At 46.6% G+C, this 27,320-nt stretch overlaps 1 protein-coding gene across 1 annotated transcript in view; it reads left to right on the forward strand.

Moving 5' to 3' along the window:
- Window positions 1-27,320, forward strand: part of ABTB3 (ankyrin repeat and BTB domain containing 3) — a 348,476-nt gene that overhangs the window by 287,596 nt on the left and 33,560 nt on the right. The window contains exons 6-12 of the mRNA XM_017888278.1: window positions 11,289-11,454; window positions 13,880-13,969; window positions 16,157-16,258; window positions 18,183-18,276; window positions 18,371-18,506; window positions 19,201-19,421; window positions 21,019-21,197. Coding sequence (XP_017743767.1) covers window positions 11,289-11,454; window positions 13,880-13,969; window positions 16,157-16,258; window positions 18,183-18,276; window positions 18,371-18,506; window positions 19,201-19,421; window positions 21,019-21,197 — 988 coding nt within the window. The remainder of the gene's footprint in view (window positions 1-11,288; window positions 11,455-13,879; window positions 13,970-16,156; window positions 16,259-18,182; window positions 18,277-18,370; window positions 18,507-19,200; window positions 19,422-21,018; window positions 21,198-27,320) is intronic.

Below are 27,320 nucleotides of genomic sequence, written 5' to 3' on the forward strand. Positions count from 1 at the left end.
AGCTAATGGGTGATACAGTCATGATATAACCACATTCATCTGGGCCCTTATGGTGTCTCTGCTCCTGCATTACCCATTGCTTTCAGAACTGTTCTCAAGGGCTTGGGTGTTCCTCCTTTCTGGCTAAGTCTGGACACAGCCTCAGAATCCCCCTTGACACCATCCTCCAGTCAACCACAGGAGTGAATCAGAGTTGATGCACAAGTTGAACCCTGTCTGCCATCCTTGGTTTAGGTGTTGTTTCAAGGCCACCATGAGATTCCCCAGAGATCCTGAACAGGTGTTGGAGTGTTGACTGCCTGGAGTGTTTCTTCTGCATTTCAGGTGGCTGCCTAGGTCCAGGTCATCTAGATATTTCTAGTCTATATGAGTATTACACATCCCACTTTTCCCGGTGCCTGTCAAACAGTGCCCCAGCCTAACAAAAACAGATTCGTGTGTATGATCTCACTTCATCCTCACCAAAATCTTAACACATATGGACTGTTCTCCCCATTTAATAGATGAGAAAGTGGAAGCATAGCCACAGATGGCATAGTTTGCTGAAGGTAACACAGCAAGGACATGTGCTGTGTCTGCATGCATTTCAACTCCAGCAGTTCCCTGCCGCCCTTCAGTGATGTCCTGAGTATCCAGACAAGTGAATCAGCATTATTGTCTACTGGATACCATCCATCTCTGTTATGCCCACAGAGGAATATGAAAGACTGGCGACTTGGTCCTTAATTACTATTTTGAGTTAGTGTTGTACTCTCATTTCTCCCCCCAGGTACCTTCATTTTCACTTATGTCGTTACCTGTGTAGCAAACAGCTCACTTAACTTCCTTTTCCACGAAAGCCTTGTGAGGCTGGAGCCGCGTCTGACTCATTTGCTGCTGCATCACCTAATCCAGTGCCTGGCCGGTACTGGAGCCCAATAAATATGCATGTGTGAATTATTATGTGCCAATTAAAAATAATTTTAAAAGCCAAAAAAAAGTCTGTATGAATGAATGAGTGATGGTATTTCCCTGAGACTCTGAGGTTCTCCAGAGCAGAAATCACATCCTATTGGCCTCTGTGGATCCCCAGTGTGTGGCACACAGTAGGTATTCAGTAATGTTGGATTTTGTGGAACGGGCTGGGATGGAGTATGGGCATTCACCCACACACACAGGTCTTACTGGAGCCTGGACTTTGGAATGAGACAGATCTGGGTTGAAATTGAAGTCTAAGAAGCTGAGTGACTTTAGGGCCAGATAGGTAACTCCTCTGAGTCTCTGTTTCCTCATCTGTAAAAGGGGGACATGAAAGCTTACCTTTTGGGGTTCCTGAGGGTTTAAGCAAGATGCAGGTGTGGGCTGAGGAGTCAGGAGGCCTGGGTTGAGTGCCAGCTCCATCAGCTACAAGCTCTGCGACCTTGAGCAACCGATATGCAACCACGATGCCGCAATTTTTCTTCTGTAAGACGAACAGAGCAGTCCACAGTTTATGAGGTCATTTTGAAGATTTAAGTGAGCTATTATATGTGAAATACTTAACAAATGAAAAGCTGTCTATAAATGCCAGCATCATTATGATATTAACTAGAGTGTGTTAGGAAAGCTGTTCGTAAATGTTTACTGTGCCTTTCGGTATTGTTACTATCTTTGCTCTCTTTCAAGATGACTAATCTGACTGCTGGATGGAGCCATAGTATAACCCAGACCACAATTCCCAGGGGCCCAAGCAGCAGAACGGGGCTGCATCCTCTCATATGTATCCCCACAACAGCCAAACACCTCAGCCTACACCGTCCAGTGGTGGGCTTCAGGAATCTTCCATGTGAGCAAGGAAAAGTGACTTTTCCTCTCACGCAGCTCCCCAGGCAGATGGCTGCTGCCTTGGAGAGGAGCCTTGAAGTTGCTGTGTCGCAGATTGCCAACTGCTGGTGAGACCCAGGTGAATGAGAACAGAAACACATGGACAGGGAAGTGAGAAGCCACCGGAGACACGGCAGAGCTCTCACGAGGCCCTGCACGTGACAGGCCACAAGGAGGGCTGGGCTCAGAGGGTCCAGGCCCTAGAACAATTGGAAAAGGCCTTGGCAGCAAGGAAAGACCTGCCCTGGGATTGGAGGACTGTGTGGCTGAAGAATGGTGGTGGGGAGTGTCCAGATGGCCTGATTAAATCCCTGGAGAGAGGACCTGCAATTATAAAATCATAGCAATGAATTACCCATTCCATGTATTAGGCAATTATTATCATCACACACCATGCTAAGTGGTTCAAAAGTATTATCTCTTTTAAACCTCATTGCAGATGTAGACAGTGAGGACTGTTACCGTCATCCCTGTTTTGCAGAGGGGGAGACTGAGGCTTAGAGAGTTTTTTTCACCTGCCCAAGATCCCTGAGCAAGTAAGTACTAGGATGTGAATTTTGGTCTTAGGCACCAGCCTCTCCTGCCTCTGTGAGGGCAAAGCTTTGGATTCAGACACTCAGACCTTTGCCTCAGTTTCCTTGCTGATAGAATATGAATAATGATGATGATCTCCTCCCAAGACAGGATCGATTGAAGTGGTGAAAATTGGCTTTTTAGCACAGTTTAGCACACTGTGTGAAACACAATAAGCATGTAATAAAGGGTGGTGTTTGTATGAATGATCATGGTTATTGGGGCTGCTTGGGCCTTTTGCGGTACAGGATCCCAGAGTCATAGTATGAGGAATCCCTTTGGAAGCCTGCGCTTCCAAGCCACAGCAGCCCAGTGTTGGGCAGCACCTCACTAAGAACTGGGCCATGCAGAGTGATCAGCAGGTTGGACTATGGAGCCAGACTGCTGGGTACAAATCCTGACTCCTACTCAGCTGTGTGACAATGAGCAGGTTGATTAACCCCTCTGTGCCCATTTTCCTTATCTGTGAAATAAATTTAAAATAATAGTGCCTTCATCATAGGGTTATTATGAGGATTAAACAAGTTCGTATTTATAAAACATTTATACTATGCCTGGCAAATAGTAAGTGCTGTGTAAGTATTTGTTAAAGCATGTTAAGTAAGATTAGTGTTCCTATTTTACATATGAGAAAACAAAATGAAATTAAAGCTGTGCCAGGTTGCCTGGTGAGTGAGGGTACAGCCAAGGGATGAACCGGGGCAGCCTGGCCTCCGAGCCCAGATCCTTGGGGTGGGCTTAACGGAGTTACACTTGAGTAAAACTCTCAGGGAACCTGGGAGCAGCCGGTTACCTTCTAGCGACAGTGAGGCCAGGATTGGTCCTTGGAATCGGAGAGAAAAAGGAGGGCCACAAGCCTGGTAGGGTAGGCCCACAGCACCCTAAGGGGCTCTGAACTATTCCAGAAACGGCGTTCATCTAGCACTGACTCCCTCCCCACCCTCTGCTATCACTTACAAAACCATGTGGGACAGGGTTGGCAGCCTTCCTGGGGGCCAGGGTTTCCCCACTGGGTAAGGTCTACTGTGATTCTGGTGGTGTTTGTTAGACATGGTATCTAATTTGAGACCTTAAAACACACTTGGACTATAGTTTCTGTGTCTCTGTATTTGCTTCTTCCAAATACAGTATATTCTTTCCAAAGTCTGCACTTTGCTTTGTAATTTATTTAATGATTATCATAGGAGATCTCTCACACTTAATGAGAGCTGTGTGCTGAGCGCGGTACTCTGCTAAGCACTATACACAAATTATCTTATTTAATTCATATCCAAAATCCTGTAAAGAAGGTATGACTAAGTTCACTGTATAGGTGAGAAAACTGAGCAACAAAGTGGTTATGTAATTGGCCCTGAGATCACACAACTGCCAAGTAGCAGATTTGGGATTTGAGATACCAGAGTTTATGCTCATAATTGCTATACTAGCTTTAAAACGTAATAAATGCATAAAGATGTCCAGGACCTCACCAGCTTGCATTTGTCACTCAGAAAGCATCCAGAGATCAGCAGAATGCATTAACTCCCCGCCTCGGTGCCGCCTCCTTCCCAAGAGAGAGAAAGCAACGCCATCACTTGCTGTCCTCAGGCCTGCAAGCCTCCTGGAAAACATCTTTCTAAAGTTATGTCCCTGAAGTGGTGGAAGATATTGAGCCTATCTCTCGGGGCTGGGGCACTTGAAAATCAAGAGAAATTGACCACCTCGGTAGTTGCCCTCTCACTTAAATTGATCAGGTTTTATACTGCATCATTGAAAGCCTCTTGAAGGGAAAACCATAAACAACCATAAAACTGGTTGCCTTCTAGTGATGCCCCAGGTGACCAGCTGAATAGATTTCTGCATAAATAAGTCAGGCACTCAGGAGGGCACACTTATTTGTCCAGGCCACAGAGGGACATGTTGGTTTACAATGGTGGAGATCCTTCAGGAATTTTCTGGAAAGACTATCTGGGGCTCTCAGCCACATTTAAAGATATGCTACAGGAACTTTTTTTTTTTTTTTGCAGAGTTAAACATTTCCAACAAATCGGGTTGAACAGAAAGTCACAGTTGTCATAGATTTTTATGGAAAGTGTTTCTTACCTGCTCTAGTTCACTTGCCTGACTTACCTGGGAAAATTCAGTAACCAGAACCATTATTTATTATTTATTTTGGATGACCAAGGGATTATTGATAAACAGATGCCTTCTGGGACCTGCTTTCAAGAATGAAGACCACACAATGTCAAAGGACACTCTCTTCAGTAAAAGGTTTTGGGGAACCTGGATATCCACGTGCAGAAGAATGAAATTGGACCCTTATGTCATCCATATACACAAATCAGCTCAAAATGTAAGACCTGAAACTGTAAAACCACTAGAAAACACAGGTGGAAATTTCCATAACATTGGCCTGGGCAATTATTTTTTTGGTGATGACTCCAAAAGCATAGGCAACAAAAGCAAAAATAGACAAATGGGATTGCATCAAATTAAAGAGCTTCTGCACAGCAAAGGAAATAATCAACAGGGTGAAGAGACAACTTATGGAATGGGAGAAAATACTTGCAAATCATACATCTGATATGGGGTTAATATCCAAAATATATCAGGAACTCAAATAACTCAATAGCAAGGAAATTACCCGATTAAAAGCAAGAGTGAGGGCCGGGTGTGGTTGCTCAGGTCTGTAATCCCAGCGCTTTGGGAGGCTGAGGCAAGCAGATCATGAGGTCAGGAGATTGAGACCATCCTGGCTAACACAGTGAAACCCCATCTCTACTAAAAATACAAAAAATTAGCCAGGTGTGGTGGCAGGCACCTGTAGTCCCAGCTACTCGGGAGGCTGAGGCAGGAGAATGGCGTGAACCAGGAAGGCGGAGCTTGCAGTGAGCCAAGATCATGCCACTGCACTCCAGCCTGGGTGACAGAGTGAGACTCTGTCTCAAAAAACAAATGAGTGAAGGCCGGGCACAGTGACTCACGCCTGTAATCCTAGCACTTTGGGAGGCCAGGGCAGGCAGATCACTTAAGCTCGAGTTCGAGATCAGCCTGGCCAACATAGAGAAACTCTGTCTCTACTAAAAATATAAAAATGAGCTGGGCATGCTGGTATATGCCTGTAATCCCAGCTACTCAGGTGGCTGAGGCATGAGAGTCGCTTGAACCCAGGAGGCAGAGGCTGCAGTGAGCTGAGATTGCACTACTGCACTCCAGCCTGGACAACAGAGAGAAAAAAAAAATAATGAGCGAAGGTCCTAAACATGTCATTTCTCAAAAGAAGACATACAAATGGCCAACAGGTATATGAAAAAATGCTCAATATCGCTAATCATCAAGGAGTGCAAATTAAAACTACGATGAGATATTGCTTCACACCAGTTAGAATGACTGTTACCCAAAAGATGAAATCTAAAAGTGTTGGCAAGGGTGTCAAGAAAAGGAACCCTTGTACACTGTTGGTGGGAATGTAAATTATTACAGTCATTATGGAAAATGGTGTGGAAGTTCCTCAAAAAATTAAAAATAGAACTACTATAAGATCCAGGAATCCCATCACTGGCTGTATATCCAAAGGAAATGAAATCAGTATATCAGAGAGATATCCGCACTGCTATGTTTATTGCAGCACTGTTCACAGTTGCCAAAATATGGAATCAACCTGCCTATCAACAGATGAATGGATAAAGAAAATGTGGTATATATGCACAGTGGAATTACTATTCAGTCTTAAAAATAAAAGAAGGAAATCCTGTCATTTGTGACAAAGTCGCTAAACCTGGAGGACGTTATGTTAAGTGAAATAAGCCAGGCACAAAAGGACAAACACCACATGATCTCACCATAAATAAATAAGTATGTGAAGTAAGTAATGCATTTGGTAATTAGCCTGATTTGGCCATACCACAGTGTACTCATGTGGTGCATCATAAATACATACCGTGCTTAATGGTTAATTAAAACGTAATTGATTTTTTTTTTAAGAATGAATGGTAGATCATGCGTGTTTCACCTATCCATTGGTGCGGTGTGTGTCAGGCACTGATGAGTATACAATAGACAACAAGGTAGATGTTGTCCTGCCCCATGGAGACTGGCATGCTATTGGAAAAAACAAATATTTTTTAAGTAAATAAAATAGTCACAAACTGTGAAAAATGCTAACAAGGAGACAAACAAAATTGGCCTGGAGAGCTCTGGCTTGGATGGACGTGTCAGAGATGTCCTGCAGAGAGCCAGGGGAAGGACCTTCCAGGGAGAGGGAACCGCAGGAGCTGAGTCCTCTAGGCAGGAAGGTCACTGCCTGTTGAAGGGTCAGAAGAAAGAGGAGAGTCGCTGTTGCAGAGTGAAGGAGGGAGAGAAGCCGGGAAGGGGGTGGGGCCCAGAGCCTGAAGAGCTCAGCAGGCCCTGCCTGGAGAGCTGGACTTTATCCTCAGTACACTGGAAGGCAGTGGAAGGTTTTAAGCAGGGGTGTAGCATGGTTCTACTGATGTTTTAAGCTCACTCTGACCTTGTGTAAGAGACTGGTTTGGATGGGGAGAATGAAAGCAGGAAGACCAGCTAGGAGGCTGTGGCAGTAACTGGATACCTCAGAGATGGATGCTGTTCTTTGAGACCCAGGTGGGGCAGCAGAGGTGGAGAGAAGTGGATGGATTTGGGATTTCATTAGCAAAACCAACAGCTAATGGAATGGATATGGGCATGGGAAAAGGTTCTGGCCTTAGTACCTGGGTGGACAGTGGTGCTGTTTGCTGAGATGGGATGACTGAGGGACAAGTTTGGAGGAAGGGGATAGGTGCGTTAATGAAAAGTTCCATTTGGGACCTGCTAAATTTAAGGGTCTGAGAGCCATCCAGAGCTGAGCGCAAGGAGGCAGCTATATGTGTGGAATCATAGGCATGGTGGAGGGAGAGGGCTGGGTCGCACTGAAGAGGGCAGGATGAGGGGTCAGGTCAAAATCTGGCCCACCACTTACCAGCTCTGTGACTTTGACAGTTTTCTTAAAGTTTCCTCATCTGTGGAGTGGGGCTTCCAGCAGCTCCTACCTACATCAGGATTTGTTGTGATGGTTTGAGTTCGTACACAGAAAGAGCTTACATTTCAATAGTGAGAATTCAGTAAATGTCAGCTTCCTGTAATAATAATTATCATCATCTTAGCTGCGGTAATTTTGTTGCCATTTGTCTCTTTCTAATTAAAATCAAGTACCTTGATAGCTGGTAAACACTTCTCCTGATGTTCTTGGAATTACTTATTTACGAGTCTGTAAGCTCTGAGAACACAGGGTCTGTGTCTCCCACCTTTGTAGCCCCGTAGTGTGGGGTCCAGCACACTGTAGGTGCCCAGTAATGTTTATCCAGTCATATGGAATGAAGAATGTATATTTTTCATGCAAAAATGCATATTTGATTGAATCCATCAAGCATGAAGGATATCAGAAGGAACTTAGACAAAAAAGAAGAAACTCCAGTGGGTGTCTTTCTGTGATAATGATTTACAGCATCTTTGCTCCCAAGAAGGGAGCTCTTGCTTTCAGAAAGGAGCCTCTTCCAGAATTGGATAGTGGTCTGTGAGAAGAAAGGTTTTCTCTATAGTGAGTCAAATCTGATACCTCCCTGGGATTTGCACACACACAACCCCAGTTGAGGGTCCAGAATTTTCAGTACGGCACACCCAGGCCTGTGAGCACCTCTCCTGGAAGGCTCTGTGATGTGTGCTCTGGGACCATGTTCTCTTACGCTGGCCTGCCTCCGTCTGTCGTGTTCATTTTGCCTGAAGCTCCTTCCTTACCCGTTTTTCAGGGATCGTTGGTCCCTTGGATGAAGCCCACAGTCGCAGCAAGGGTCCTCCCTCCTGCCCTGGAGATAGAGGCTGTGTTTACATTCTGGAAGGATCCATGGTTTCTCCTTGTGTTCTTTCTGGGCCCCTAGTCTCTGCCCTCTCCCAGATAAAAGTCAAGATACCCAGTTGTATTTCAGTTTCAGATAAACCATGGATAATGTTTTTAGTATAAGTGTGTCCCATGAAATATTTCTCAAGTATTTTTATTTGCTAAATCTGGTAACCCTAGCTGTAAGAGAGCCACGTTCAAGGCCCCCATGAGCTGGGCCAAGAAGTTCTATGGCTCAGCCACGTTCTGTGCCCTAGAAGCTCAGGTCTCAGATGCTGATGCCATAGACTGAAGCCAGGCCCCGGTCCTCCAGCCAGTCCTCCGCCACTGCCAGGGTAACCCTCTGTCGTCCCTGGATAGCCTTTCAACAGCGTTTGGGTGTTCTTGACTTTCCCACCTGCCATGAAAAGGCCTTAATCCTGGAGTCCAGATTCTGATCAACTCTGGGCCCCTAAGTACCTTTCATTGTCCCTCCCAGGACTTTCCTACAAATAGGCCCTTGGAGGCCTGGCCTGACGCTTAGGTCCTGAGACAAGTGTGCAGATCAGACCCCCCATCTCAACACCAGGCTTCTGGCTCCGGTCCTTGGAGTCCATCTGCATCCCAGCAGGTCCCCCTGGTGGCCAGAAGCAAACACTTCATGTCTAGCATCTAGAGCCAAAGCATCTGCTACCCCTGGGTTCCCATTCCGGAATAGTTTTCAGACCAAGGCTCCTCCGCAGAGATGAGTGATGTGTCAGGAACCCAGGGACAGGCCAGAGCCACACACATCACACTCTCTTATTGGGGCTCTTGTGGTCATTCACTCCTCAGGTGCTCAGGAGTCTTAGCGCCATAAACCTGGGACAATGGCCCCCTCTCATTCCTCACAAACTTCGCCCTTACTTCCACCACGAAGTGGGTTCATTTGAGGCAGAAACAGAACCAGGAATCTCAAACACCAGGCTCCTCCCCTTAGTTCCCACCCCCTGAGTCAGCAAGCAGGGGGAGTGTGAGGGGGTCTAGGACAGCTCTGACTCCAGCTGACACACCTGCCTCTGGGTAGGGGCGGTGCATATCTGAGAAGCGGGCAGGCACACGTGGAGAAGACAGAGTCCATGCCCTCTGCTCCATCCCAGAAGCCACTATCTCAACTCAGCCCCTCATCACTTCACACTTTGGCAGTGGCTTCTGTCCACTCAGCTGGTTCAGTTGGCTCTAGCACGTCTCCTGGCCTCTAGAGTTGGCTCAGGCCCACCCTCCATCCTCTCCTAGGGTTGGCCATCCAACCATATCACTTCCCTCACGGCTTTTAAGGATAAAGTCTGAAGCCGTAAGGACTATGTCACATGTCTTCTGTGGTCTAGGCCCTGCTTACCTCAGCTTCTGCCTAGAAGTTTATGCCCCGAAACACTGAAACCTCCATGGTTACCCTCACACAGCCTGCACATCTCGACACCATACTTTTGCTCATGCTGGCCCTGCTCACAGCTTTTCTGCTCTCTCTTCTCCTATCTCCTGAGTTAAGACACAAGCCAGGTGCAGTTGCTCATGCTTGTAATTCCAGCACTTTGAAAGGCCAAGGCAAGAGAATTGCTTGAGGCCAGGAGTTCGAGAGCAGCCTGGGCATCATAACAAGACCCTGTCTTTACAAAAAAAAAATTTTGATGAGGTGGGTGTGGTGGTGCATCCCCATAGTCTCAGCTACCGGGGTAACTAAGACAGGAAGATCACTTCCTGAGGTCTGAGGCTGCAGTGAGCTATGATCGCACCACTGCATTCTAGCCTGGGCGACAGAGCAAGACCCTGCCTCAAAAATAATAAAATAAAATAAAATAAAATAAAATAAAATTTAAAAAAGATACAGATAGCCCAATGGTTATCTCCCTCAGGAAGCCTTGCTGGATCCCCTAGTCTCTGCCTGGCTGCTTCCTTGCACTCTCACAGCACATGTGTTCTGTAACAGTGTGTGCCTCTTACCCCTCAATTCTTGCATTTGCCACATTGAATTATAACAACCCATTCCTGTGTCCTCTCCTTTTCCAGGCAGTGGGGCCCCAAGGGCAGGGATCGTGACATGTTTACTTTTGTGTTTTCAGCACCTAGAACAGAGCTTAGCACAAACAGGTATTCAATAAATGCTTAGTGATTTAATAATTAATTGATTGATCAGTTCATTGTGATAAGGAAATAACATCCTTTATAAGCAGAATTTGTAGCACCTTCTTGATTCCATTGATTCTCCTCCCCACCCTTCCCTAACCTCTTTCTCGATGCCCAGGGCTGGCTGGATGACAACTTCCCATGCACCTTGCCACTTATATTGCCGTTTGATCTTGCCAGTTCTCTGTCTTGCGACTGTTTTGAATGCACAGAATCCACCCAGTATGTGTTCATTCAGCTCCCATTAACCTCCGTGTCCTTTGCCCTCTCGGGCCCTGGGATGGAGAGGCTCACCAGACAAGGCCCTTGATCTCAGAAGTCCCCAGCCTAGAGCAGGCAGTCAGACAAATAAACAGGCAAATAGTTAGGTCCTGTGATTGCAGGACAGGGGGACAGTAGATGAACAGGCCAGCTCTCCACACAGACCACCTGGGTTCAAATCCTAGCTCCACTGCTTTCACACTGTGTAGCCTTGGGCAGGGCCCTTATCTGTGTCTGTTTCCCCATGGGTAAAAGAGAGGTCACAGGATTTACCTCTTGGGCTATGTGGGGATTCAATGAATTAATTCATGCAAAGAGCTTAGCAAGAGTGCCTAGTCCATAGTAAATATTCAATACGTATTAGTCGTTATGTGACTTAGCTCAGTATGCTGTGGGAGCACATGAGACTAGACAGATTCACAGCAGTCATAAAGGACAAAGGATCAAGAGACATCCAGAGGCAATCATTTTAATTGGAGTCTAGGAGCAGACAATTTACATGAAACACAAATGCAGTGTTCCAGGGTACTTCCTGCGGAGTTTGCCCCTGTGCCCCTCTGGGAAGCCGCTGTACCTGCATGATGTCTCTTCCCTTCCTTAGGGCCGACGACTGTTTTTGTGCATCTCGGAAGCTGGATGCAGTGGCCATCGAAGCCAAGTTTAAGCAGGACCTGGGTTTCCGGATGCTGAACTGTGGACGAACAGACTTGGTGAAGCAGGCGGTGTCTCTGCTGGGGCCTGATGGAATCAATACCATGAGTGAACAGGTACAGGGGCCGAGGGTCTGAATGCTCCCCACCTCCTCCATGTGCACCAGCCCTGGCAAGACAGAGACAGCTGGTGAATCCCCACCGCAGGCGTTGGGCAGAGGCTCCCCCTGCTGACGGCTTAGATTGCTTGCTTGCTTGTGTTTTTCTTCAGTTTTAAAATATCTTAGAAAATACTGTGGTTCATCTTTATAGAAGTAGCACATGATCATTGCAGCTGAAATGGAAAAGGGAGGAAAAATAGGCCCATTCCAGAAAGGAAATAATGCCATCACCATGTAACCATCATTTATATTTAGTATCTGTCCTTCAAGTCCTTCTTCCAGGGTGGTTAAAATTAGTTCTCTGCTTGTTTGTCTGTTCCTGCACAGGACAAGCCCAGACAGATTTCATCAAACTTTTAGAGTATGTTTAAGATGCACAAAAGTCATTCTGGGGACCCTAGGAGGTGCCTCAGAGATAGGCAGCTATTCCCCCAACTCCTGAAACTGAGGTACAGTGAGAAATACGTGGGCCCACCAGTCAGGGAGATACCTTGTGTGGTGAACTGTCATGGACAGAGAAAACAAACAGCAGTTATAAATGCAAGTCTCACATGGAAAGTCACAAGAGACAGATGGGGCCGCTTCTCACATGGCAGCTCATGCAGTGAGTTCCAGAGAGGGAATGACAGGGACTATTTATTTAACTACAGCTATAGTAATTTTATTGAGCAACACCAAGGAGCTCTAATATACACAAACACAAATGCAGACATACATGTATATTTATATTCTTTTTAAAACCCCAGTGATTTATTACATCTTGCCTTTTTCAATACTTTATATTAAAGTTCCTTTGCAATATTGTTGAATATTCTTTTTTTTTTTTAAGAGATGAGATCCCACTATGTTGTCCAGGCTGGCCTTGAACTCTTAAGGCTCAAGAGATCTTCCTGCCTCAGCCTCCTGAGGAGCTGGGACTACAGGTGTGCACCACCACATCCGGCCTATTTTTATATTTTTTATAGACACAGGGTCTCGCTACACTGCTCAGGCTAGTCTCAAACTCTTGGCCTCAAGGGATCCTCCCACCTTGGCCTCCCAAAATGCTGGGATTACAGGCATGAGCCACTGGGCCCAGTGTCTTTTTTTTTTTAATCACTTTTAATGGCTACACAAAATGGTCATTATTATTTATTCATTGACCAGGCCTCAATTGTTGGAAATTTAGGTCGTTTCAAATTATTTTTATTAATAATGCTAAGCTAAATATATTTACACGAGTCTTTGTTCAAATCTGTGATTATTTCATTAGGGAAATTTTTAAAATGCAAATAGTGGCTCAAAGGCACCCGCTTTTCTTAAGGTTCTCAATCTTAAATTACTTTCCAGAACTTTTGTTTCCTTTTACACACCCTCTAGCTATGTGTGTGTTCACCATTATTGTTCTGCTTACCTTTTGCCTGTTTTTCATTAGAGCTTTACTGTTTTTCTTCTTTATTCAGGAGTGCTGTTTACGTATTAGGGACATAATCCTTTGTTATAATGTGATAAATATGCCTCAATTCTTTATTTACTTTTTGATTTTGCTTATAGTGTTTTCAATTACACATCCTCAATGCTGTAATGATTTTCATTTGTGATTTCTTCCATTCCTTTTGTGCCTAGAAAGAGATCCACAAACCAGTTAGATATCTTTTATGGTTTTAATTGTTGCTGTATCTCTCTAATCAAACTGGAAATGATTTTGATGTGTGGTGTGAGAAAAGTCTCTAATTTGGATGTTTTCCCAAATAACCGACTTCGGGACACTGTTTACTGAAAATCCATCCTTTCCTTCTGTTGGGTGTGATGCTTTGTTTACAGAAACAAGGGTCATTGGTGAATCTGGTATTCCTGAAGGCCATTCCCCATTCACTTGCCTTTCGCTTGCAAATGACCATGTCAAACCAGATGTCAGTGATGGGCAATGCCACGTGCTCAGAGGCACTCAATTTCCCTTGATGCTGACCAGTAGCTTTTATAGAGCAAAGATGACACTTGTTACAGTGTGAAAGAGAAAATGTCAGATAAACAGTGTTTACCAATGAGGTAGCTTAGGGCTGATATTGCAGAATCAATCTAGAAAGTTCCTAAGAGCTTTAAGTGTTTAGCAAACACCCTTAGGTCTGTTGCACCCTGAGACAGGCAAACGAATGAAAATCCTCCAACGCAAGGAAAGATAAATGCTGAAAAGGCCATGGAGGCTACCTCATCGCCTCTATTTTGGTTTCCACATGTGGAGGGTTGTGACCTTACGAGTCACAGCGCTGCACGTTTATTTTTGTCATGCCACAGCACAAGCATGGTCTCCGAAACACAAGTAAGATTTCTCATTTGTTATCATTGACTGACCACAGCCACCTGTAAACGTTCTCTGTTCTCTGGTTTTTAACTCACCGCAGGGCATGACTCCCCTGATGTATGCCTGCGTCCGAGGGGACGAGGCGATGGTTCAGATGCTGCTGGATGCCGGAGCTGACCTGAATGTGGAGGTGAGAGTGCAGAGGCCTGCAGGCCCCTCGGCCGGCAGTCCCCAGGGGAAGGCGAGCAAGAAAGGGAGGCTATTTCTCCCAAGAGCTGCCGCTGAGGGTGCACAGTGCAACAAATAGATCCTTCCTATGTCCTTTTAGTTGCTGTGGCCCTGGTGAGACCACCATCCTGAGGCCCCAACTCAACCAAACCCCAAGGAGCTGCCTGCATATATGTTATGTTTAAAAACAACCAACATAACTGCAAAGAGCACTGGCTTTTCCTTGACTCGGCAGTCCCGATTTCCAGAGTTCCTGATTCCCACGGTTGATCCATTTCTTCTAGGATGGGGCAGAAAGAGCACTCCTGAGCCATCAGCCTTCTCTTTCCACTGAACACACAGCAGAGGAGGCACTGACTCAATCCCTACACTGAAGTCTCCCTCCTGCAGATCCTCCATGCTCCCCCTCCAAACCCTCTTTGGCTCACCTTGTTGGCTGAGTTGACAGATCTTAAAGCTAATCTCAGAGCTTCCCTGAGACGATGTGGTCTGGTGGAAAGCATGTCCCCCTCAAAAACCCTGCCCTCCCTTCCCCCTTGCAACACTGGCCTTAGAGTCTGACAGATTTGGGTTCAAGTTCGGATGCCACCACTGCCATGGTGACTTGCTTTTGTGCTTGGGCAAGTACCTTAACCTTTTTTCTCCCAATCTGCAGAACGGGAAAATAATCACACCCATCTCATATAGTTGTCAAAAGAGATATAGAGAGTAAGTTTGGAACTCAGTTAATATCGGTCCCTCCACCCACACCCCAACCTCATCATAGGTGAAATACCACCTTTTTACCATGTTCTATGCTGCCTGAAGACCTGCTCTCCCTGGTGGCAAGATATTGGCAGTATCAGACAGCAAAGAGATTGATGGGCTGAAATCATAATTCAGCAACCCTGGGAAACCTTTTCAGTTCAAAATTAGATGCCCTTGCAGTCTCAGTACTGTGTGTGTGTGTTTTTGTAAATGTGAGTTTTATATTTATCTGAGAAAAGCAGACAATAGACATAGTTTTGGATCCAGAATCATTTTGGATCCTATAACTTTGGAATCTGTGGGGATTTTCCCTCCTGCTGTGAATCCTTAAGCACCGTGCAGACCCGCGCAAGGGGTCCTCAGCGTTGGGTTCTCGGGCATTCTCAGGTCCTCTCTAGCCCATCCCACGGATCTCAGCTCAGGCCTTCCTCCGGTGGATGCTTAGTGAACCAAACTGCTCTGAGTGAAGCAGGCATTGAGGTTACATGACCCCAGGAGTGTTTGGGAGAAAAGCTCCATGTGGGTGCTGCTCTTGCAAGACCCTAGCCTTCAGCTGCCCTGTCTCTTCTCTCTTGGCCTGCAGTATTTTGAGGCCCCCATCCTGAAAGCCCAGTCTGAGATTGTGAGATTGTTCATTCGTGATGTGTCCTAGAAAAGCTTCATGCCCATATTGCGGTAGTGCCAGAGGGTCCTTGTCAACCAGGAAGCCAGCAGAAGAGTGAAATGAGAACAGGGTAGGGCCAGTTGTGATCAGACGGTGAAGTTCCTCCATCGGACGAGTGATGGACTTCCCTGGCTTGAAAGCTGAAAGCAGACCGTCCCTTGCCTGGGGTTTGCCACCACTGAGAATCTCTCTTAAAAGTGTGGATGGCATGGTAGTGGCATCTCAGGCTCTCTGACATCCTGTAGCTCCCAGAACCACCACGCTCTGTTAGGTAGAAAGAGGAAGGAGACAGGCCAGAAAGCTGGCTCATTGTAACCGCCATTACAGCTTCTCCAAAGCACCTTAGAGGCGATCAGAATCATCCATTATTTCCTTTCAGAGGAGAAGCAAAGGAGTCCTTCTTATGCACAGAGGACGTAAAGTCACTGAGACATTTTCTCACTGCCTTCAAGGGTAAAATCTCCAAAACACGGACTTCCAGTGTCCTGGCTTTGGGGAATTGCTTTGGTCTTTGTTCTTACAAACACAAACAGGACAGATCCACGGCTTTGGTGAGAGGTGTTTGGAGCATCCAGCAGTGGAAAATCCCTGCCCTGTATTGCCAGCTCTGCCCAAGGCATCCTCCAGGATGTCTTTTTGTCCATCTCTAGTCCATATGCCCAGCCACAGATAGGTCAAATTTGCTAGCCTAAGTATTGTGAAGGTCACATTTTGAAAATAACTTCAATTTGTTTATAGGTTGTCAGTACTCCTCATAAATATCCATCCGTCCACCCCGAGACCCGCCATTGGACGGCTCTGACTTTTGCTGTGTTGCATGGACATATTCCTGTAGTTCAGGTATTAACGTATTTCCCTATCCACATCTGACCTTTGATTTTACCTCTTCCATAACACACATCTATACCTCTCCCAGCATGCATATTCTCTGAGACATTCATATTGGTTAACTGCAATTCAATATAGCATATTCATATTATGTGAATAAAAATATTATATGTAGTGATCTATATGGCCAGGCTTTAACCAATATGAAATGATCACGTATCCACACACAGCCTCACACACAGAGTGACAGACCCATGAAGTTCTTCCTGGTTGCTCTGGGGTGGGGCTTCAGCTGTTTTCATGGATTTGTTCATTTTGCTTGTCACAACATGAACATGGTTGCTATTGATACCTTAGAACCTTCCCTTAGGTGTGACCCCTGGTGTTTGTGTAGAATCCAGTGGTTTCCAGCCAGTGGGAAGAAGCATCCAAGACACCAAGGGAGTGTTTCCAAAAGACACTTGCTTGGATCCCACTTCTTGAGAATCAGATCCAGGAGGTCTAGAGTAGGGCCTTGGCTATGTGTCTTCTGAAATAGCTCCAAGCACAGTGACGTGTCCTCATTGGAGGTCCTTTGGGCATATAAATGTGTATTGCTTGCACTTTTTCTGGCTATTGTAGTTGGTGTTCAGTGAACAGCCAGACAGTACATTCTAAATCATAAGCTTGATCTTTACTTCATCAGAAAAGAGAGATCAGCATCCGAGTTCATGACCACACCTGGTCCCATAGTGAGTGCTGAGCTTTGGGCACATCAGGAACTCACCTCCTTTTGTGTGGTCCATGCCTCTTGATTCCATGCAGAGCAGGGACAGCTCTGCAATGCTGGAATTTTATGGGAATCCTTTGTTGTTTCCTGGGTCATGAGAATCCTTAGAACAGATCCCAAGTCATGTTTCAGGAGGCTGAGAGTGTGACGTGTCACACTGAGAGCTGGCTTCTGCCTATAGAACAGTATGCCCAGTCCACTCCTGGTGGAGGAAACTAAGAAAGAAGGGGTCGGATGGTGGTCTGGTGGACACAGATGTCATTCCTTAACATGCAAGGACATTCTCGACCTTTAAATCAGGAATGGGAACAGTGAGCAGCCAAGCAAAGTCACACAGAAGTCAGGCCACCTCCCTGCCGCAGGGCCAGCGATCACGGAGTGCCAAGTAGGTGGCTCCCCCATGGCCGTGCCCTCAGGGAGCCCTAAGTAGGCAGTAAAGATAGCAGATTTTTCCCCCATTTTCCATCAGCAGTGCTGACAGCACATTCACTGTGAATGAGATCCAGCATGAACAGAATCCCTGCCTCTTTAGGGAGCCCAGCTATGTCAGGGAATGCACAGAATGAAGCCATAGGAAGCAAAACTTCTGGAAGCTCACTCTGCCACTTTATTAACTGATCTTGCTGGCCAGAAACCTTAGCATTTGCTAAACTGTCCTCAGGGCCATCCAGGTGGGGCCCTGGGGGCTCCCCAAAGTCCTTCAGAACTCTTGAGAGTCTGTGGTTCTACGAGGCTACCCTAGTGCCCTCTGAGGCTTTGTGTAACCAGCCCAGGATGGGAGTCTTCCAGCATTCCTATGCCAAGGACCTTTAGCCCAGTGCTTCCAGAAATGTTAATGTATGTACACATCCCCTGGAGATCTTGTTAAAATGCAGACTCTCATTCAGTAGACCTGGGTGGGGCCTGAGAGTCAGCATTTCCCACAAGCTCCCAGGTGGTGCTGATGCTGTTGTGCATGGAACACACTCTGAGTAGTCCGGGGTTCTAGCAGCAATGAGAGGCTCTCAATTCATCCTCTGAGGTACAGTTGCCCTTCAGCCTGTGCACGCGGTCACCGACCCAGAGGGAGGGAAGGAGCGCTGGCATCTCACCGATCCCAGCAGTCTTTCCTGACGCCTGTGCAGTGTATCTCCTCTCACCATCTCGATGGCCGCTCTTCCTCCGCAGCTCCTTCTGGATGCTGGGGCCAAGGTGGAAGGCTCGGTGGAGCATGGCGAGGAGAACTACTCGGAAACGCCCCTCCAGCTGGCAGCTGCTGTAGGTAAGAGCTGCCAGTTCCCACCCTGGCCCTTGAAGTGCCTGTGACTATATTTTTGCTTTATTCTCTTATAAAACCCCCTTCTCTGGGCTTGCAGGAAATTTTGAGCTGGTTAGTTTGCTGTTGGAGCGTGGTGCCGATCCCCTGATAGGAACCATGTACAGGAATGGAATTTCTACAACCCCCCAGGGTGATATGAACTCTTTCAGCCAGGCTGCAGCCCACGGACACAGGTAGGCTAGGATGGGCCAGAGCCAGAGATCCCGAGTGGTGCTTGTTAAAAATGCAGATTCCCAGGCCTACCCCAGACCCATTGTCTCTCTGGATGTGGGGCCCAGAGGCAGTGTGAGGTGGTCCAGGCCCCGGGCCTGGCCAGAGCGACCCATGCAGCGCACATCCACTCAGAATGCCTTCTTTTACCCGCTCCCAGCCGGCTTTAAACTCACGGAGAGACGTCACTCTTGGTTGGTTTTGCTCAGAGCACGTCATGTCAGCTGCCATGAAGTACAAGAATCCATTTTAAAAATAATAAAACCTTTCATGTTTGGTGACTTCCCTTCTACATTTCCTTCAGAATTTCCCCCCGATCATCAGCTTTCATTACACATAACCCCGAGCAAAGCACATTCACTGTGGAGGGAGGGCAGGCTGACGGTGACAAGTGCAGAGTTCTAGAGCCTTCTAGACTTTTGAGGAAATCACTTAGGTCCAAGTTGCCTCAAGGAAACAAGGCCAGTCGTGCCCCATCATCTCCTCCATCCCCAAAACGTGACACCCACTGTTAGGCCTCTGAAAGTGCCACCCGTTGTTCTTGTCATCCTCCCACCCAAGTTAGTGGCCCCCTGCTTCCCCAGCCTGCCCTTGCCCTGCCCCGGCAAAACCACTTCCATCTCTGAGTGTCATCCTCTCTGGGTTTATGATTGACAGGAATGTGTTCCGCAAACTGCTCGCCCAGCCAGAGAAGGAGAAGAGTGATATCCTGTCCCTGGAGGAGATTCTGGCTGAGGGGACTGACCTGGCAGAGACAGCCCCGCCCCCCCTGTGCGCCAGCCGCAACAGCAAGGCCAAACTGAGGGCCCTGAGGGAGGCCATGTATCACAGCGCTGAGCATGGCTACGTGGATGTCACAATTGATATCAGGAGCATAGGTCAGTCTGGGCACCCTCCACCACGGGCACCATGGTGCCTCCAGCTTTAGGTCCACATGCACATGAGCATGCATACATGCACACACACACACACACACATGCAAAACACGCACATGCACACACATACAAGGGGGCCCAGGGAGCCTCCCCTTTACCAGTTGAAACACTTCCAGGCCAAGATGCCCACACCATCCCCATAGATAGCAGCGTCCTGCCTGCCCCAAAGACCCATCCTCAGACCATCTTTCCATGATTCCCAAACACTGGACCCTGGGGCAGGAATTCAAATCACCTGGGGAACTTGTCTGAATACCGATTGCCAGGCCCTACACCCAGAGGCTCTGCTGTCGAGGGTCTGGATGGATAAAGGCTGGAAATCTTTATATTTAACAATCATCCCAGGTGGTTCCCAGTGGTTGAGGAATCACTGCCTTTAGAGCAGCCAACTCCACGAAGCAGCACTGGGCAGTTGTTAAGGTGAGGGCGCCCGTTTCTTACCACAACTCCTCTTGAGCTTCTGAGGGCAAATCCACTCTCAGGAAGGTTGAGCTGGCTCTTCCTTGGGTGAGCTAGCCCAGAGCCATCTCCTCCGTGTGTCTGGGGAACAAGGCTAGCCTAGCCTTCACCAGCCTAGTGGCTTTCACTCTGGCTTGGAAACAGCCGGACCTAGCCATGGGTCCCTAAACACAGGGTGTGGCAGATTAAGGCAGGTTGAAGGCTGAGGAGAAGACTCCTAATGCTGTTCTGGAAATGACCTCTCTCCAGGGAAGGCGGGGAGGGGTTAGTACGTGAAACATTTGTGCTATTGCCCTGGGAGTCCATTTTGCATGGTTGTGAAGCTCAAGATTCTGAATGGGCTACTTGTTATAAACAGTAGCGAGATTCCTCCTCAGTCTGTGCCTCTGCATGAGAGGGGAGAGGCAAATTATAGCAATCAGCTGCTGGAGAGCCCCTGTTAAAGGAGGAAGACCTGATGAAGTACCTGCAGATGGAAATGTTGTTTTGCACAGAGGAGCAGCAGGAATATCCTCCCATGTCTTCTTATTCGGGTATAAATATCTGTCTTAGCCAGAGCTGTAAATGGTGAAGTCCACCAATGGGTTTCACCAGCTCTAAGCTCTCATCTGGGCATGGATGTGTTCCAGATCCTTGGGCACATCCACTCTTTAATCCTGGGCAAGACTCTTCTCCCCACTGAGCTTCTTTCCCCAGTAAGTAGAGGGGATGGAGCCTATGCGCTCAGAATCCAGAAGTACGGAATATGCATAAGTAGCATGCATAATAATTCCAATAGGCTACAGGATGATTATATCTTGTGAAATGCAGCCCCTAATAATATGAGTAGCATGCAGAGATGGACACCCATAGTTGAGGGAATTAAATTATGACCTTTAATTTCAACTTTTGCAGGTCTTTGGAAAAAACCTACACTTGTTCTATTCGTTGAAAGTCAATCCCTTGGTCTCGTCATTTAGTAATGTCCTAGGGAAAAGCCAACTTCCAGATAAAAACTTGCCTACTCCTCTGGTTGTTTTCTGCCTTTCCCCTCTCTCTCCTCCTCCCCTGCCACCTTCCCTGGCTCCTCTCCCTGCTCCAGGCGTCCCATGGACTCTACACACATGGCTGGAGTCTTTGCGGATTGCCTTCCAGCAGCACCGCAGGCCTCTCATCCAGTGCTTGTTAAAGGAGTTTAAGACCATTCAGGAGGAGGAATACACTGAGGAGCTCGTGACCCAAGGCCTGCCCCTGATGTTTGAGATCCTGAAAGCCAGCAAGGTATGTGGGGTTTGAGGCTGTTGTGGTCATCGGCAGAGAACATAGCCGGAGGTTCCCAGATCTGAACGGTATTTTAGCCTGGTGTTCCCCTTTGAGTGGGATCAGTACGGTCATAGCACCCAGTGGCGAATGTACCCCAGCAGACGAAAGCTACCTGTGCACTCATTTGCAGGGCGGCTGTCTTGCTGAGCATCTGCATGAGCTGAGACACTTGGGCACATGGGCACATGGACAGCTTAGATACCTTCTAACTCAAGGAACTTGCAGAAGAGCTAGAAAGATGATACCAACATGTGTGCCCCAACAGCATTATGAGACAGTTGATAAGACAGTATTAAATTTGGGGGTGCAGGCTAGGAGAGGTGTGGGAGTTCAGGAGGGAGTAATGGGAGGGTGGGCCCCCCTGAGGTGCTGAGACTAGACCATGTCAGGATGGACGATAGGAATCGGTAGGATGAGGGAAATGGGTGCAGCTTTCTGGATAAATAGAACACAGACCCTGCTGAGGTTTCTGGAAAACCAGGCCCTGGGAGAAGGCTTTTCAGATCGAGAGGGTCAAATGAACCTAGCTCTGACCTCTTGGGATTTACCCCTGCTGATGCCTATATCCCCAGCAACAGGGAAATGCAGCCTCTTCCTAACAGTAGTCCAGCCTTTCAACTATTACAATATTAATTCTTAAAAATCTCTTTGGGGTTGTTTTGTGATGCTCTCTAGACACTCCAGTCCCCGCAGGACCCCAGCACCAGCCCTCTCACCTCTTTGCCCCAGAACAGCCTTTGTGGAACTCTGGGGTCTACCACGGAGCCTGGGAAGTCTCAGTGGAAATTGGCCTCTGAACCAAAGGGCAGTGTGGGTCCCCCTGCCAAACTGGGCTGCGTGATTGTCCATGGGGCATTAGAGAGTCATGGGGCTGCTTCCTCCACACAGCAGAGACAGCCCTTCAGTAAGGAGGCAGCAACACAGCATCTCTGCTTTCGGAGCTCTGGGCCTCGGGTGGAAAGCAAGTCCCATTAGGTGTTCTCATTAGCACCTGTCCTTAGCCCGGTGTCCCTGGGCCATCTGCAGGCTGGATTTGTGCTTAAGGTCAAGACCCACCAGGACCCCAAATGGGAGCAGGTGCATCAGGCCTAGGATAACAAGCTTCAGCGAGTCCATGAGGAGTAAAACCTGCTGGAAGCATTTCAAAACCAAACTCCCTGCCCGACTTAAAAATAAGTAAATGAATAAAGAGGCTTTCACCTGAAATCACCTAAGAAACTGTCTTAATGAGAAACATTGCTGGGTCTGTTCCCAGGGTCTGGTGTTCAATCATTTTTGAGGTTTTCTTTGTCTGTTTGTTGTTTTTAACTTTTCTTCAGGCTATACTGGGAGTTCCAGAATTTATTGAGACATTCAGTTTATTAAGTAAACCTAAACTGTGCGTTCTAAAACTTTACTTTGAAGTATGACATATGTACAGAAAAGTGCCCAGCTCATAACTACAAAGCCAAATGAATTTTCATAAGATAGACAAACTGTTCAATCCGCATCCAGACCAAGAAATGGAACATGACTAGCACCCGAGTGGTCCCCTCTCGCCCTGCTCTGCTGCTATCCCCCAAAGGGCCGCCACTCTCCCGATGTCTAACGCCACACTTTGTTTTGCCTGGAGCCACAGTGCATTTGACTTGGACAGCTCATTAGATAGGAAATAGTTCTCAGAACCTGAACCCATGATTATAAGAATCTACAGGGCAGCGTACAAACTACCCTCCATTCACAGAAGTGGTGGGTGCTCCCATTGTTTAATAGTCAGTCATTTGAAAATCAGGTTGACTGAGTACGGTGGCTCATGCCCATAATCCCAGCACTTTGGGAGGTCGAGGTGGGAGGATTACTTGAGCCCAGGAGTTCGAGATTAGCCTGGACAACATGATGAAACTCCATCTCTACAAAAAATACAAAAATTAACTGGGCATCGTGGTGTCTCAAGAGGAGGGAGGCAGTGAAGGATGTTTTGCTTTTACGGGAGGTTCAATGGCATCCCCTACTGGTAAAATGTGGCTTTACACATCACATGAACTGACCATGGGCCCGGGGGAGGTTAAAGAGGAAATCAGTTTCCCGGAGCCTGCAGGGTGAAGTCACCCATTCCCCAAGCACGGCGGACATTCTTATGGTCAAAAGAAAAACTGGAGAGAGATGATGACAGAGAAATTCCAAGTTGAGAAGACAGTCTCCTGTTGGACTAGGATTCCTGTTCAAATGTTTGTCCAAACAAATATCTTTTTTTTTTTTTCTTTTTTAAGACAAAGTCTCGCTCTGTCGCCCAGACTGGAGTGCAGCAGTATGATCTTGGTTCACTACAACCTCCGCCTCACAGGTTCAAGTCATTCTCGTGTCTCAGCCTCCCAAGTGGCTGGGATTACAGGCATGCACCACCATTCCTGGCTAATTTTTGTATTTTTAGTAGAAACAGGGTTTCACCATGTTGGCCAGGGTGATCTCGAACTCCTGATCTCAAGCAATCCTCCCATCTCAGCCTCCCCAAGTGCTGGGATTAGAGGTGTGAGCCACTGCTTCTGGCCAAACATCTTGTTTTATCAGAGTAGTGAATAGATTATTGCCAATAAATCCACTTTATGGTCAATTTTTAGAAACAGCTGTCCTGTAAAATGAGGCATATTCCTGCCACCATTCTTGGTTTGTGCTCACTCAAACCATACTTGAAATCTGACCGCACATCTGCTTCTATGTTCTTGCTTCTAAATTTGAACTTCAAATGAATTCAGCATCTCCACACTTCCCCAGGAGCAGAACAATATATTCATTTTTTTAAATACATCTGTTTAAAAGAGTTCCCAACTTCTTTTTCTTTTTCTTTTTCTTTTAAGATGGAGTCTGGCTCTGTTGCCCAGGCTGGAGTGCAGTGGTGCAATCTCAGCTCACTGCAACCTCTGCCTCCTGGGTTCAGGCAATTTTCCTGCCTCAGCCTCCCAAGTATGCTGGAACTACAGGCACGTGCCACCACTCCCAGCTAATTTTTGTATTTTTAGTAGAGACAGGGTTTTACCACATTGGTTGGGATGGCCTCAATCTCTTGACCTCCTGATTTGCCTGCCTTGGCCTCCCAAAGTGTGCTGAGATTTCAGGTGTGAGCCACTGTGCCCGGCCCTTTTTTTTTTCTTTTTTTGAGACAAAGTCTCACTCTGTTGCCCAGGCTGGAGTGTAGTAGTATGATCTCAGCTCTCTGCAACCTTGCAACCTCTGCCTCTCAGCCTCTGCCTCTCAGGCTCAAGCTATTCTCGTGTCTCAGCCTCCTAAGTAGCTAGGATTACAGGCACCCACCACTATGCCTGGCTACTTTTTGTATTTTTGGTAGAGACAGAGTTTCACCATTTTGACCAGGCTGGTCTCGGACTCCTGACCTCAGGTGATCTACCTGCCTTGGCCTCCCAAAGTGCTGGGATTACAGGCATGAGGCACCATATCTGGCCTCTAGCTTATTTTTCTAACATATAATTCCTCTAGGCATAATCAAGAGATAATCAGGAGTGCCCACTTGGTTCCAGGCACTACCGTGGTGATGGGACAGACATGTTCTTTATCCTCCTGGAGCTTACTGATAGGAAGCAAGAAAATAAATCAACAAAACAGAGTCAGAGCATGATCAGTGTTTACAAAATGAAATTGGACCATTATGGTCTCTGGGGGTGGGGCTGGTGAGGTCTAACTTAGACAAAATGGTCAGGAAGTTTTCCCTGAGAAAGTGGCATTTGAACAACCACCTAAGTGAGGAAAAGCTTCCAACTGTGCAGAGATCTGGGGCAAAAGCATTCCACGTAAGAGAACTGCAGGTGATTAGGCTCCTAGTAGGAACATGTTTGTGTGCTCAAAGGAAAAAGTGTAGGAGATAAAAATCAGATTGCACTGGGCCAGGGAAAGTTTGGGTTTTCTTCTGTGTGCAATGAATGGGACACGACAAGAGAGGTTTTAGATGGGGGCGAAGTGTGATCTGTGGGGTTTTTTTTAAATTTTTTTTTAAGTTTTAAGATTTTCATTTTTTGATAAAACTCACAACTTAAAATGTTTCTGTTTTAAACTTTTATTTTAAGATAATTGTAGATTCATGCAGTTGTAAAAAGTAATACAGAGAGATTCCTGTGTGCCATTTACACAGGGGGATCTCAGTTTCTCCCAACAGCAATATAAAACTATGGTAAAATATCACAACCAACATAGTGACATGATTGTCAACATGCAGAAAATTCCCATCACCACAAGGATTCCTCATGTTGCCCTTTTAGAACCACACCCGCTTCCCTCCTGCCTCCACCCATCAGCCCCTACCTAGCCTCCATTTCTCTAATTTTGTCATTTAAAGAATGTGATTTAAATGGAATCATACAGTATGTAATTTTGGAGATTGGACTTTTGTCACTTATCATAATTCTCTGAAGATCATCCAGGATGTTGCATGTATCCACAGCTTGTTCCTTTTCATTGCTGCGTAGTATTCCATGGAATAGATGTACCCCAGTTTGCTTAAGCACGCAACTGTTGAAGGACATCTGAGTTGTTTCCAGTTTTAGGCTATCACAAGTAAAGCTGTTACAAACATTTATGCACAGGTTTTTGTGTGACTATCTTCATTTCTCTGGTATAAATGCCTAGGAGTACAACTGCTTGGTTTTATGGTAGTTGCATGTCTGGTTTTTAAATAAACTGCCAAACTGTTTCCCAAAGTGACTGTACCCTTTTACATTCCCACTGGAAAAGACTGAGTAATTCAGTTTCTCCATATCCTCACTGTTTGATGTTGTCACTATTTTTCATTTTAGCCATTCCGATAGGTATGTAGTGATATCTCATTGTAGTTTTAATTTGCATTTCCCTAAATGTCTAATGATGTTGAATATATTTTCATGTGCTTGTCCACCATTTGTATATTCTCTTCAAGTGAAATGTCTCTTTGTGTCTTAAGCCTGTGTTCTAAATGTTTGCATTTCTACTGTTGAATTTTGATTGTTCTTTATGTATAGTAGATACTGGTCCTTTGTCAGATATGCAGTTTGCAAATATTTTCTCCAACTCTGTAGCTTGTCTTTTCATCCTGCTATCTTGATGCTGGCATTGATTTATGTTTTTATTCATTCACTTGAAAATCTTCTTGGTCCATGGTATTATGAGTGGTCTTTGATTGAAATCTGGATGTTTTCTGAGGCTCTTGATCTTATTTAGACCTTCTGCTTTAGTTGACCTTCTCTGACACTGTTCTGACAGGGGAAGAGTGGCTGTCACCTCATTATTGCCAGGTGGATGTAGAAATCCAGGTTCCCCTACTTGGCCTATGTTGGTACCCAAGTTAGGGGCTAGTTATTCGGGATAGGCGGGAGCAGGTAAGTGTTCTGGCCCCCACGTGGTCTTCTCTGACATGTGGTGAGGGTGGCCTCATGACTACTGGGCAGTGGTAAGAGTCTGACTCTCCAGTGGTGTCCTGTGACACCACCCCAGCAGGGAGTGGGAGAGATGCCTCATTACTGCTGGGTGAGAGGGGAACACAGGCTCCCTGGGTCTCCACTGACACCTGGGTGTCAGGGGGTTGGGCCAAGGCTCTTTACTGGCTGGTGGGGATAAAGGTCCTGGCTCCCTGCTTGACCTTCAATGACACCATCTCGGTGGAGTTTCAGGGGTGCCCTGTTGCAGCCTGGCAAGGGTAGAAGTCTAGGCTTCCCACTTGACTTTTGCTGGCAAGGTGAGTCCACAGGTTTTCTGTGCTGTTTGGCTGGAGTAGAGCAGCTATTATCTAAAAGTTTTCTGCCTTCTAGGCTATCCCTTTAGTGGTCCTTTGGCTACAGAGAACAGGCTTTTGTTGTGGTTTTTTCCCCATCTGTGCCGTCAGTTGCAGCTTCTTCAATGTCAAGTATGGGATGATAAGGCAAAAAGGAAGTCCAGTGAAACCACCACTGTGCTGCTCCTCCAGTCCTAAGCTCCCTAGGTTGTCTGCCATCTTCTCTCTACCTTTTAAAGTCTTCTTATGTTTCTTTTATATATAATGTCCAGGGTTTTTAGTTGCACTTTGCAAAAGGATTAGGGAAAAGTATGTCTATTACATCTTCCTGAAGCAGAAGTAATCATGTG

Source organism: Rhinopithecus bieti, unplaced genomic scaffold, assembly GCF_001698545.2.
Source record: "Rhinopithecus bieti isolate Rb0 unplaced genomic scaffold, ASM169854v2 scaffold_17930, whole genome shotgun sequence".
NCBI classification, from domain to species: Eukaryota; Metazoa; Chordata; class Mammalia; order Primates; family Cercopithecidae; genus Rhinopithecus; species Rhinopithecus bieti.